Below are 13871 nucleotides of genomic sequence, written 5' to 3' on the forward strand. Positions count from 1 at the left end.
CAAGAGGCCAGATCAATGGGGCAGCTATTAAAAGACCAGTCAGAGGCTCCCAGCTCAGGTCTCTTGAGAAGCATCTAATGCAACAGGAGGCTGCCCTGCAGTCTCAGATAACTGCCCCAGGGCCAGCACACCACCGCCGCCGCACCTACCTCCCCCTCCCCCCATCCCACCCCCACTGAGCAGGAGCATCTTTCTCGCCCGGGCCTCACTGAGTTCCAGAGGGGTGGGCACCCTTTCCAAAGGCACCTCACTGGGGCTCTTTCCCAGGTGCTTCTAACATCTAGACTGCTCCAGAAGGGAAGACATTAAGACTTCAACAATCACTGTGGACACATAAGCCTGTGGAAGCTGGAGGGAACGACACTTGTCTCTGCCGTGTGGCAATTATTCATATGTAATCCTTTGGGCAAGGCCAGCACAGGTGAACAGGATGCTGGGTGAGGTACCAGTAGGTTGTCTCCCTTACAGGAATCTCAACTTTTACACCTTGCCTCGGGTGGGTGAACAGGAGTAAGAAACACACCCATTCATAAGCATTAAGTGCAGCTTCTGGTCTTGGAATGGAAAGCATGAAATCAAAGGGACCTGGAGGTTCCTGTGTATTCTCTTGGCTGGGCCAGTGCCAGAGATACAACCCACAATGGACAGGCCCAGTGGCGATGGCAGCAGCATCCACTCCCCTTAATTTGGGGCGCACTAGTTGGCCTATGCCAAACTCTCTAGTCTCCCCTCTTTGTGCCTTCCTCATAGACTTGACTGATTCATATTTAAACTTCAGTGGTTCCTTCTCTCTAGACCTAGCCCAGATTCCTTAGCCTAGCACAGGGGCTCATGGTGGTTTGGCTGGTCTCATTTCCTCCCACTACCCTCCAGTGCACCCGCTTTGCCAAATCAACCACTTCCTCACTAAATGTTGAACTTCCACTTGCCTTTTGGGTCCTAAGGCTCTTCTGGGATCTAACTCTATCCCTTTGATGAAGGGATAGAGGGAACAGGACCTCTTCTCTGCTCCCACAGCACAACCAACTTTTCTGTATCTAAAAGCACCTTTCCTCCTCACTAGCCCATGAACTCTGAGAGGGCGGGGACAAGTTTTGATGGGAAAAAATCATCTATATCTGATGAGCATCATGCCAACTTTGCCAAGGGCCCTGCTGAGGCAGTTGAAGAGAATCTGCTAGTGTCCTAAGCCTGCGGTGACCACTGGAAGGCAGGAGGGCACCCTGGAAGGTGCACGATACCAGGGCAGAACCAGAGATGTCACAGATCTGGACACATCAGTGATGGCCGGATGGATCCAGAAGTAGCAAAGGACCAAGAAGGTTGGAAGAGAAAAACTAAGGCAACAGACTCTTTATTTAATGTGGTTTTAAAATACATCAAGTCCCTGGCTGTTGTGAATACCAAAAGGAGACAAAAAAGCTGTCAGCACAGCTTCAAACAAATCTGGACGGCCAGGTTGGGCCATAAGGGAAGCAGTTATAGGGACAGAAGGCAGCACCCCTCCCCCAGGCAGGTGCCTGGCTGTCCCTAGGGTGACCTCCTCTGTGCTGTGCAAGGTGGGAGGGCTGGAGCAGCAGCAGGAGAACCACCTCAGCAGGCTTGGGCCCCCCTGCCGCAGACACCAGGGTGGGGGCAGGGGTGGGGAAATAACCATCCTTTACAGACATAACATTCTCTCATAGAAAGTGCCTGAGCGCAGCCCATGGTCCAAAAACCTCACGGAAAACAAACCTTTTAAAAAGTGCTGCTGCCACCTCTCAGAATCTGGTGGACATGAAGCTCTCAGCTGGACAAGACCCTGAACACAAGTTACTGTCAGCAGAGTCTCACCCGCGGTGGTCCCCTAGAGGAAAAGCTAGCAACCTAAGAAACCAACACAGCTCTTGGTCCAAAAACTGAGGTCATGGGCATGAGACCTGCCCCAGTGAGGAAGGAACTTGCCTTCATTCATGGATAGGCCACCTCTGCATCTGGCCCAGGACCCTGGCTGGTGTGGGCAGCACCCAGGAACCTGGGCTGACTTTGGAAAGCAGAGCAAGCAGAGCAGCTGTAGTGATTAAAAAGATTTGGTCAACGGAGAATGGGACCCCACCTACAGCCTGGCCTGGATGGCTACAGACGGACGGCTGAGCTGAGAGCAGAGCTTCTACCCTGCACAGCTGGGGCCACCTTGCTTACCAAGCAGCTATTCTTGGCTTCTAAAGACTGTAACTTGCCACACCATACTGGGCTCTGGCAGTCCCCTCCCTGCCAACACTATAGGCTTTAAGAGGTAGCTGAAGTGGGGCAGGTGACCCTGTGGGCCACTGCTGGCCTCCCTGCTCTTTGAAGGGGGCAGGCAGAAACGTCTGCCTCTTCCCATGCTTCCTTAGCCCAGCGAACCCTGTTGGCAGCTCTTCTGTTCCTCAGCACAGCAGGATCTCAGCCAAAGATGGCAAACAGGTCTCAACACTCACACTGGCTGCTGGGGGAATCTTGAGAAATGAGGGTATGCCAGGAATGTAACAGGAAATACTCAGATGATTAGTGGCACCACCCATGGATGAAGAGGGGAAATGGTGCGTCATTCATTTGCCATCTCTGGTTTAAGTCCTAACATAATTCAGGAGTACTTCACACTCTTTAGGAACCTTATCACCTGAGGGATTTAAGAGCTGTTAAGAGTGGGCTGTTAAAAAAAAAAAGAGCGGGCTGTTTGTGGAAGATGAAGGGAGCTATAAGACAATGAACTAACTTCGAGGAAATACAGCAAGAAGCAAAAACTCATCCACTCAATCCATCTTGGTCTATGGCTTCCAGCTACAGTGAAGCTGAGGCCCAGCTGGAGATGGGGTTATGGTACCCCAAACCCAGCGTACCCCTGCTTCCTGATGCAAGACTCATACATTCTGCTGTCCCAGAAGTGTTTTGCACAAACACTGGCTAATGCGCTGGCAAGTTTGCAAACAGCAGGTGTTTCAGAGTACAGCGTAGCTTGTGTGAGGGGTGGGAGTCGGGGTACAGAAGAAACAGACACAACTATCTGTAGCCATTCTGCGGACTTCTGGGGCTCAGCCAACGGCCAAGTCTCATTCTTATCCGTTAGCTGTTGGACAAGACCTGGGGGCTCTCACACAGGAACAAGTAGGATGTCAAGGAGAGCCTATCTCAGCTCTTATTATGTGAGTAACAAAATCAGGGCAAATCTCAAAAAAGAATGCACATTGTGGGCATGGATATATGAAGCAGACTCATCAAGCCAAGGGGATGGTTGGACCCAGGGCCCAGCATCTGCCACGTGGAGACAGCAGTGATGGCATCAGCAGTGGCCACCCAGGACTGAAGCCACCGGTAAGCTTGTGGCAAACCCATGGGGACCCTTGCCTTTCTCTCACTATAAATAATCTGACTTCGTCAAGCAGGAAACCTAAGCACCAGTGTGGCCAAGGTGCCAGGCCGGGTGCTGAGGCGGGTGGGGCGCTAGAGGCCAGGAACCCAGGCACCACCACTAGGCACCCCTTCCTCCTCAGAAGATCCTCAATATAAACACTGCCATGTGCAAGACAAACACAAAGGAAGCAAACCCCAAACCTTCCGAAAGAATCCTTCGGGTGATCTCCTGTCCATCGTTTGTGCAGGCTAGAGAGGCACCTGTGAATGATAAGGCTACTGCGAAGCATCATTGGCCTGGTCCTGGCACCACCGGCACGCAGGGGAAGCGGCACCTGAGGGGCTCCCTACCAGCACGTCACCCTGCACAGAGCATGCTCCAGGTCCCTTGTCCTAGGCAGGGAAGCAGTCCGATCACCAGCTCCAAGTGCTCTGTCAACGCTCTGCCTGGAGACCCCTTTTCCAGGGAAGCAAAGGAGCTTCCAGGGGAGCTGGGAGAGCTGGAGCTGCCCAAGTCCCGCTAACAGGAGAGACACAGTCATGGCCCGGGTGTGTCACCCGTCATGAGCTCTGAAGGGCAGGGAGGGAGGGGTGAGCCTCACATCAGGCAGGGGAAAGCTCGACACTTGTCCTGCCAGCTTCCTGTGACGGCAGCTCCCCTTTAAGACGCTTCAGCTCACAGAAGAGGCACTGACTTGATGTGTACACACCCCCACCTGTGATGCAAGCCTGTTTTACACTTACAGATATATAAATGTATGAGGCCTTGCACATATGCCGTATGTATGCAGCACTGACCCATAAAATCCAAAACTGCAGAGTCAGATGTCAGCCAGGGCAGAGCACCCTGGGCCTCAGCGGCGGGAGCCTCGCACAGGCTGGGCCTGGCTAAGTGGCTCGCTCCCTTCCCAGAGCACCCCCTGGCATGGGCACCCTAGGCGGTGATGGAGGTGGGTTCCTGGGGCCCCGTTTGGCCTGAAGGGTCTGTGCTCAGTGCTCCAGGACAGCAAGGAGCTTCTGTGGCCCTTGGGGAGCTCGGTGTTTGAACCCTGGGCCCCTCGCCACCCTGTTCCTTAGAGGTATTGGCAGCCTCTGCCCTTCGCTCAGGGCCACTGTCAGTGAGGGGAGCCTGGCCGCCAGCACTCAGGTCCTGCACCCTCTTGTTCAGGTCATTGCGCTCTGACTGCAGCGCTCGGCACAGCTTCTCCAGCCGCTGGATTTTCACCTGCAGGCCCTCCAACTCTTTGTCCCGGAGTGTTTTCTAGGGAGAGAAATGGGGCCTTCAGTTTCATGTCATCAACCGCCTACCCACCGCCACTTGGTAGAAAACATTCACCATTCACATTTTAACAACACTGGGCACTGGCCAGAGTCAAAAGCTGGCCCCTTTTGAGTAAACAGTCTTGGTTTATGCTGAGACATGGCTGCCAGCTGGAGACAGGTGTGGTATAGAGAAGGGGCATGGCTTGGAGGTGATGGATTCCTCTGTTTATTCACCAGATGGCCTTAGCAAGTGCTTGGCTTTTGAGTCTGTTGCCTTATCAGTTAGCCTGGACTACTAACATCACCTCACAGATCTTGAGAGAGCTCAATGAGCTGGGGCATCCACACCCACAGCAGGGTCTGGAGCACAACAGCCTCACCGTCAATTACTTTCTCCTCCTTCCCTTCAAGCCACAAAATCAAATTATCTGCACGGCTCTGCATGCCAGCTGCACACACGTCGGCACCCCTTGCTTTCTCTGCTGTTTCCCCCTTTCTTCCATTTGCTCTCTTTGCTTCCACTACAGACCCATCACTAAGCTCACTACCTCCCTTGAGGAGACGGCTGGTGCCTCTGGACTTGGACAGACATGCGCATGAATCCCAGCTCCACTCGGGGCTCACTGCATCCTTCTTGGTAGAAAGCACAGGAAAGGGCCAAGAATTTCACACACCCCCAGCCCGGCTGCACACCGTACTCAGCCCACCTCCTCGGCCATCTCAAGCAGGGCCTTGTTGCTGCTCTCCCACCGGGACCGGTACATGGTGGTTTCTTTTTCCAGCTTCTTGATCTTCTTAGTCATCTGGGTTATGCGACACATAGAAGGAAATGATCAGGAGGTCAGGCGATTTGTGCATCTGTGTCTCCAAGGTGGGAAACCATCCCAAGGGGGCGAGATCAGCGCTTTCTGAGCCACCCCAGGGTGTATCCAGGTAAATACGGGCCACTCTTAGCCCTCTATGGTATCAATCACATATTACTGTAAACAGTGCCACGTGAAGCACTCCAGGGATGGGGGCTTCCTGAAGGCAGGCCCAGTGTTCAATTCAGAATGAAGCTGCTTGCACCCCCATAGCCACCCACAATCTGGACCACAGTTACCTTTTCCATCTCCTGTTTGAATGTGGTGAACACCTCACTGCTTTTGGAAAGAGTGTTCTGGAACTCCTCAAACTTCTCAGTGTACAGAGCAAGCTGGGTGAGAGAGAAGCCCACAAGTAAGACTGGGCTTTTCTGGAGGGCACTTCTGGTCAACACACTGAGACCCACCCTTAGCCCCCTGACCCAAAAATTCTGTGGAGATACCAGTTTTCCTTAAAACAAACAAAAAAAACCCCATCTATTTGGAAGGATAGAATCTAAAATGTTAAGCCTAAAAAGTAGGACTGGGGGTGATTTATATACTTCCTGTAATGTTCCTTTTCAAACTCTTCTTCCAGAATGAAGTCTAATTACATAATTAAAATCACCTGTTCTGTCTCCGCCTCCTCAAAAGGAAAACAACACTTTGGACCAGGAACAAGTCCTTCTAGCTTGCCTTCCCACCTGATCACCACCACATAGGTGCCAGCCAGGTTCAGAGAGAACAAAGGCTTGGCAAGGTCACGCAGGAGTCAAGGTGGGCCTAGAATGAGGGTCCCACTTCCCTCCCCCCGGATGGGGCTCAGCTTGGGGACCATGGAGGCACAGGGGGAGGCTACACAGCCTTACCTGCTGTTTCAGGTGGGTCTCCTGCTGCTTCATCAGCTCGCACATCCTCTGGGACTCCACAGCCTCTTTGAGAAGCTATTTCCGAGACAGGACCCCAGAGTCCATCAGAAGCCCCTAGAGGCTGCATCTGGACTGTTTTAGCCATACGCACCACGACCCCCGAGGCTTCCTGCTCTCAGATGGTTTCTGAGCTAGCAGTGCTCTGGCCTAACCAGACAACAACCTCTCCCGGGCACACCTAACTGTGAGCTGAGCCAGAACCCGACCCGCCTCCTCCCAGAACCCCCACCCCTGGGGCCTGAGCCTCACAAAATCCTTCTCCCGCTGGTGCCTCTCCTCTGCCTCCTTCAGCATCTCCTGGGCCTGCTGGAGCTTGGCGTCCACCAGCTGCTGCTGCAGGTCCTTGTGTTTGAAGACTTTGTCAATGTGCTGCAGGAAAGCATTGTCAGCGGTGGGTGTGTGGTTTCCATCTGTCAGGAGCTTTTCTTGGGGAGGCCCAATAGCTACAGGATGCTCCGCATGCAGAGACCAGGGTGCTGCCCAGTGTCCCACTTCAGCATGACATGCCGGGCTCCCATGTGTCCCACAGGTGGTGGGCCCCAAGTCCCTGGAAGGTCTACTTCCCAACCTCACCTTGTTTCTTTCCCACTGAGTCAGTCTGGCATGAGCACGGGATGAGATCACCCCCCAGGAAGCCAAGTAACAGATACACTTAAACCTTCAGCCTCATTACTCCACTGGACTGAGAACCCACACTTTTGTAGCCCAACTCCCTAGTAAATGGGAGTACCAGGGGGAAAGGAGAGGGAAGAGGGCCCTTCCAAGAGACAGTGTGCAGGGACCCAAAGAGAGGGATTCGAGTGCCTGGGACAGCAGTCAACACCAGTCAAGGGAGTGACGCCCTGCCCTTTCAGGTGGCGGGGGCAGCAAAGCAGCAAGTAACTGGAGGGCACAGCCCCCAGAGTCGATGACTGAACACAGTTCCAGCTCCTACCCTGTGATTCCAAATTCTAAAATACTCTGAAAACTGAAACTGCCTTAAGTAGGCAGAAAAACTTGACCCATACTGTAGGGCTAATTATAAACCTAGGTGAGAATACTCACAAGTTTAACTACATAAGCATTAACGTGTCCAGTGGGTGCTGCCACAAATCCCTGCTGGGATGCGACAAAATACATGACCCGTGAATGTAACTCCAGTTCAGAACGTGGACAGTTTCACTCCCAAAGACACCTGGCCCTACAGTTCAGGACAGGGCACTGTGGATCCAGCTGTGTGGTCACAAGCAAGATTCCTCTCATCACCTCAGTTCCTCCTCTAGATCCCTCCCAGCCTAAGAAGGGAGAATGGGCGAAGGGATGAAGCCTGGAAAGCGCTGCCTGGTGCTGGCACCCGCCCAGACTCCTCCATCCCCAGGCGACCCCTCACCTCCTCCCGCAGCTCATACTGCTCAATCAGCTTCTTGAGCCTCTCAGCCAGCTCCACGTTCTCCTGGCGTAGCTTGGAATTGCGCTCATTATGCTGTTCCATCTGCAGCTGGATGTCGTTCAGCGTCACCTGGAAGTGTGAGGTCACTTCCTTGCGTTTCTCCTCCTCCTCCCGGGCCCGCTGCACGCCTTCTTCCTGGGCAGAGAAGTCACCCCCAGCTCCATCATCCACCGCTCCCAGCCTCACAGGGCTCTCCCACCAGTCCACGGATGCTCTTTCCCAGTAGCCCTCCCTGCTCTCCCAGTGAGGAGCAGCCAGGCTCTGAAGAGATGTCAAGCAATGGGGGCTACTAATGGACCCCTCTGTAAACAGGTGACATCAAGCCAGAGACTCCCTAGAAAAAGGCAGGTTTACAGGTAAGTGCCTTTCTAAATAAATCTGGATCTCCTGAAGCCTACTTTTCCTGGTCTCAGAATAAGTTTGGAGGATCTATTAGTCTCAGTTAAATGTGCTTTCATCTGTGACCCCCTCACCCTGACCAAGTAGTTAAAATTCAATAATACCCAGGGTTGGTAGGGTTGTGCAGAATTAGGCACTTGGACACTGTTGGTGGGAAGGCAAAATCTACTAAAATTAAAATTTGATGCTCTTTGACCTAGACAATTCACTTCTGAGATTCAGCCTATGGATAAATCCTATATAATTAGCCAGGGATATATATAAAAAGAATTTTCACTGTAGCTCTATAACAGAGAAAAACTGGAAACAACACAGAACACACTAACTAGGGTACTGACTAAATGCAGTGTATCCATATAATGCCACCGTTAAAAAGAATGGGACAGGCTTATATAAACGATAGGGAAAGATGAGGCACTGAGAAAACGGAATAGGCTATGAAACAATACATGTATAATAATTTCACTAAAAAACAAAACTATGTTACATTTTATACTAAGGAAACTTACCAGGCTACGCTTAAACCTACATATAAGCAGGTTTGTTTCCCATTAGTTTCTGCTGGGGTTGAGGATGGTGGGCAATAATTACCTTTGATTTATTAGACTTTTGTCACCTTTTACCTCTATCACATCTATATTAACTTTATAACATTTTAAAACATACAGTAAAACTGAGCAAAACAAGTCGCGAAACATGCTTACTGATGCAAAGTTTTAAAGAAACACAAAGGGTATATTTAACGATCTGGAGGTCACAGTACTGACCAAGCCTTAATCAGACTGACCCCATCCTAGGTGAAGCACAGCAAGGACAAAGGCCTGACTGACAGCCCTCCAGGAGAAGAGCTGCTCCCCGGGACTCTATGGAATGGAGAAACCTGAAGCCCCTCGTCCGGATTCCCTCAGCACCTTAACCTTTACCTCACCTAATACAAGCGCATGTCAAGTGGTAAAGCAGCTCTAAGGCACAGCGTCACTGAGGAAATCTCTATCCCAAAGCACATGCTACTTTTAGGGGGAAAGCTACTGAAGACGAGTGAGGTCAGGAAAAGTGGATGCCCCACCTTGAGGGAGCGGTTATGGCGCTGCAGCTCGCGGCAGAGGCTCTCGAGCTTGCTGCGGGCCAGGACGGCCTTGCTGTGCTCGCCGCGCAGGTGGTCCTTCTCCTGCACCAGCTGGCTCTGCTTCTTCTGCAAGAGCTTCATCTGCTTCTGGGAGTTCCGGTGTTCTTCCAGCTGGAGACAGGGACAGAGGAAGAGCCCTGTGGGAACTCAGGGTCTCCAGAGTTGACCCAACTCCAGCCACTGCAGCTCAGGTTAGACACTATGATGGTGGGTCACACACTGCCCCCAGTAACCCCAAGGGCCCCATGTCAAGGATACAGAAATGGACGCTGAGGACCGACCAGCAGAGGCTCACAGTCAGCAGATGCCAGTTTCTCTCCAAGCTGTGACTCCAGATTCAAAGCTTGTAAGACTCTCCAACCACGACATTTGCCCAACTTTCTCCACAGACCAGCCCACCTGCTACCCTCTTCCTTATATACAGCAACAGACCTAGATTCCCCATTTCTCTCTTCAATATGATTCTGAGTATCATGTTGGCCTTTTCATTACTGACAGATAATCCTTCTGCTTCCTGGCCTCACACCTTCATCTCCTTCTAAGACCCAGTCCTTTCCCAGTTCAGCTCAGCTCCCCTCCTATAAGCTTATTCAGCCCCATAGGAAGAAATATAATGCAACTTGGGGTAGTTAAAAATGTGCCACCCTCCCAGGGCAGGGAGGGTGTATGAAGGGGAAGCACTGACCAGCTCAGCATACTTCTTGCACAGAGCTGCGAGCTTCTCCTCAGGGGTACTCAGCGTGTTCAGCGTCTGCATCAGTAATGTGATCTCCTTTCCTGCAAAGCACGGGGAGCAAAGGCATGTACCTTCTTTTCTAGAGGCCCCCTTTGGGTTTGGGCCCACTATTCTCACCTATCAGATGTTACATTTCCGTTTGCTGACCTGGCTGCCTTCCCTGCTCTTCTGTGTGCCTCAGGAACACTGGGACCCACTCAGTTCTGCCCACCAGTATAGCCCCAGTACCATCCTGAGTGCCCACCACAGAGAACACACTCAACAAATACTTATTCAGTGAAGGACTGAGGGAGTTCCCTCACAGTCCAGTGGTTAGGGCTCCACGTGTTTACTACCAAGGGTGCAGATTCAATCTCTGGTCAGGGAACCAAGATCCCGCAAGCCATGCAGTGCAGCCAAAATAATCAATGAATCAATCCACCCATTACACAAAGATCTTTATAAAAAAGACAAAAAAAAAAGAATGAGTCTCTATGAAATCTCAGAGATGAGCACCAGGAGTGGGAGAAAGAAAACTGCCTGCTCTACCTACAGGTGAAAAAAAGGTATCCCACCTGTGAATTCAGTGCTGTTTCAATGCAAAGTAGGGCTTCCTTGGTGGTTCAGCGGTAAAGAATCTGCCTGCAATGCAGGAGACCTGGGTTTGATCCCTGGGTTGGGAAGATCCCCCGGAGAAGGAAAAGGCTACCCACTCCAGTATTCTGACCTGGAGAAGTCCATGGACTGTATAGTCCATGGGGTTGTGAAGAGTGGGACACGACTGAACGACTTTCACTTTCAATGCAAAGAAAGCCCTTCTGAAAAAGGAAGGACACAAAAGGAATAGGTCTCCTCAAGAACACTGCACTTCAGTCAACAGAGGCAGCCAACAGTGTACTTTAAAATGACTATACCCCTGCCAATAAATAAATATACCTTTCGATATCTGATCATAAAATTAAAAAAAAAAACCTACACACTTCTTTAAATTAGGATAACAAGGAGGGGGTGGGGGAGTAGTGACCCCATAAGATGTGGGTATAACATCACCTTGCTTCTTTAACCCACTCACTCTCCATCCCCACCCAAGTGACTCCTCCACTGCCTGTGCCTGAGTCAGAGGGGGCCACCATGCATAGCACTGTGACAGGTTCCTGAAGTGTCAACCCCCGGAGGCTCTGAGAGACCAATGCAGAGAATGCAAATCGTTGGCACACAGGCCAAATCCAACCCACAGATGGGTTTTGTTTGGCTCCTATCCTGTTAGTTGCCAACTGTTACAAATCTAGAGATTTCACGTAACTATATTTGTGGCTAAAAAAGGCAGCCAGCTACAGTTCTAACACACTATCAGCTCACTGGGACCAGGTGGCAGTCAAGCCTTTGGATAAATGAGGTATTCTCTTGGTCTCCTGGGGCCCTCTGGCTAAGCTTAACTTCTCTGAGTTTTCAACTCTGGTCTAGTCCAATTCTCTTATTGTGTAGAGAAGTGAAAACTAAGGAACAGAGAGGAGAACTGTCTTGCCTAAGGTCACAGAGCAAATTAGAAATGGTGATGGCACAGGATGCCTACTGATGACTCCTGCTTCCCATCTTCTCAAAGAGTATATTGGCCTTTGGTTTGCACTTGTTCCCCTAATGCAATGAACAACCGCACACCTCTACATGATGGCCCCACTGTCGCGGCTTTGATTAGACTATGTGGTTTGGCAGCTCTGGAAGTCAGGTTTCTTCTGAATCCTTGCAGAGTGGGCTGGCCCAGGTATGTCAGGTCCAAACTCCCTCCCCTCACAAGTAGCTGTTCTCTGCTCACCCAGACCCTTGGCTTTCTTCTTCTCCTGTGGCCTTCGGTGGTCTCGGTCTACGACCTCATCACTGGTCCGGATCTCGTCCGGGCCCGGCTCCCCCTTGGAGATCTCCTTCTCACCATTGACTACTGGAGTCTCTGGCTCAGGCTCCCCATTCCTTGAGGCATAGGTCCGGGACTTCTCTGCATCTTCGGGTTCAGCAGGCTCACCCTGTGCCACATCCTCACCTGGGCCCCCCTGACTGTTGTCCACACAGTATGTACTGAGGATGTCTTCCAGCTGGCGGCTCAACTCCTCAGAGACATCACAGAGGGCTCCAGACTGAGCACTCTTGGCTTGTGCTCCTACAGGAGAGGATGAAAGGCAGAGAGGGAAATAAGATGGTTAGGCCGCTAGTTGGGATTTTTCAGGCCCAAACATATTGGTTTGGGTAAATGTTGCCTAAATTCTCTAAGCCTTAGCTTACTTCCCTATAAGCCAACTATTTCTCACTACTCTCCAACCACGCTTATTTTGAGCATAAAAAAAATCAACTAAGCAGACCATCCAACACACAGGGGTGCCATCATGTAGCAGGAACTCTACATCTCAACTCTAGTCCATTCCCTTCTCCACCCTGCCAATGTTGCCTCTTGATATTAAAAAAGTTCCAGGGAATTCCCTGGCAGTCCAGTGGTTAGGACTCTGGGCTTCACCGGGTGAGGGGAGGTTCCATCCCTGGTAGGAACTAAGATCCTGCAAGCCACTGGGTGCTGTCTTAAAAAAAAAAAAACAAAAACAGTTCGGAGGAGACAGTGCTTTGGGAAATCAAGTTTTCTCTTTACTTTCTTCAAGTAATAAATCCTTCTCTGGGAGAGGAAAAAAAAAAGCACCAGAAATGCCTCAAGTATAAACATCAGTTACCCACTTGTGAATGAGGTGTTTCTAACCTGGATTTGCTGGTTGGAAGTCTCATCTGACTGCCAACCTCAACCTGACTTAATCCTGTCAGAGCCTTGTCTGGAGGTCTGCCCCTGTGCTTTGAATGGGAGGCTGTATCCACTCCCCAGTGCCTGGTGGGGGCTGCGCAGACTCAGCATTGGCCTCCTCTCCACATTTCCTCTCTGCTGGGTAAACAGTGGCCTGGGCCTCTAATTCCAGAAGCTAGACCGGCGCGCCACAAACTCCTCCCCCTGCGCATTGGAAAAGCAGAGCTGGCACACACCCTCTGCCTTCCCTGCAGCCTGGCTGGTGGAACCTTCAGCTTCTGTCGCAGGAGCCGACTGGCTGGGCCTCCCCTGGGCTCCCTCAGGTCCTGCTTCCGGTTGCCCCGGAGTGTTTTTGGGGTTGGAAGTGTTGCCTGATTGCTTGGCAGGCCCATTCTTTTTGTCTTGGTTCTTCATTGTAGTTTGCAATGTCAGGTTAGGAGCAGATCCTATAGAAACAAACACATTGCTATTTTCCAGACTTGGATCATAAATCTCAATATCAGGGGGCGCGCGAAGCTTGAAACAAACCGGCAGGCCTTCACCGGAGGGAGTCAGCGGTTCTCCCAGTCTCTGGTCTGTCCGGTGTGCCCAGCCAGGCCTCCTTTTTCCAGAAGTCACTTCCCAGCACAACACTGGCCCCTCACCACAAGCCGCACGCGGAACAGGCTCAAGGCCCGGGACTGACGTGGCGGGACGCTGGATTCCCGGTTCCCGGTTCCTCCCCGCCTCTCTGGCCCCACGTGGGCGCACCCCCGTCGCGCGAGCGCAGCCACCCACGCCCCGCGCGCCCAAGAGCCGCGCGCGCCCCCGCGCGCATGCGCACAGGCCACACCCCTGCCCCCCCGCCCCCCCCCCAGGCCCGAGCCGTCACATTGAACCCGCGCGATTCCCCGCACCGGCCAAAACCATCTGAGACCACAGACCCTCCGCTCGCGTTGTTCCCCCTAGCCGCCGCCGTACGCACCCCCACCGCCGACACCCCGACGGCTTCGCCCGCTCTGGCCTTGCACCGGAAACCCT

The 13871-nt window shown here is 52.0% G+C and overlaps 1 protein-coding gene across 4 annotated transcripts; it reads right to left on the reverse strand.

The window, feature by feature from the left end:
* Positions 1 to 1338: 1338 nt before the first annotated feature.
* TXLNA (taxilin alpha) lies at positions 1339 to 13871 on the reverse strand. Of its 4 annotated transcripts, none has more exons than XM_004005030.5 (11): positions 13816 to 13871; positions 13088 to 13297; positions 11889 to 12227; positions 10046 to 10137; positions 9301 to 9471; positions 7776 to 7970; positions 6656 to 6775; positions 6347 to 6421; positions 5738 to 5830; positions 5343 to 5438; positions 1339 to 4633 (listed from the first exon to the last, which is right to left on the reverse strand). In XM_004005030.5, exons 2-11 carry the CDS (start codon positions 13263 to 13265, stop codon positions 4307 to 4309), a joined length of 1686 nt encoding a protein of 561 aa, XP_004005079.2. In that variant the 5' UTR covers positions 13266 to 13297; positions 13816 to 13871; the 3' UTR covers positions 1339 to 4306. The 4 variants fall into 4 exon arrangements, with proteins under 4 accessions (XP_004005079.2, XP_012005154.2, XP_012005147.2 ...); XM_012149764.4 differs by having other exon boundaries at positions 13775 to 13871; XM_012149757.5 differs by lacking the exon at positions 13816 to 13871 and adding an exon at positions 13380 to 13660.

Source organism: Ovis aries, chromosome 2 (assembly GCF_016772045.2).
Source record: "Ovis aries strain OAR_USU_Benz2616 breed Rambouillet chromosome 2, ARS-UI_Ramb_v3.0, whole genome shotgun sequence".
NCBI classification, from domain to species: Eukaryota; Metazoa; Chordata; class Mammalia; order Artiodactyla; family Bovidae; genus Ovis; species Ovis aries.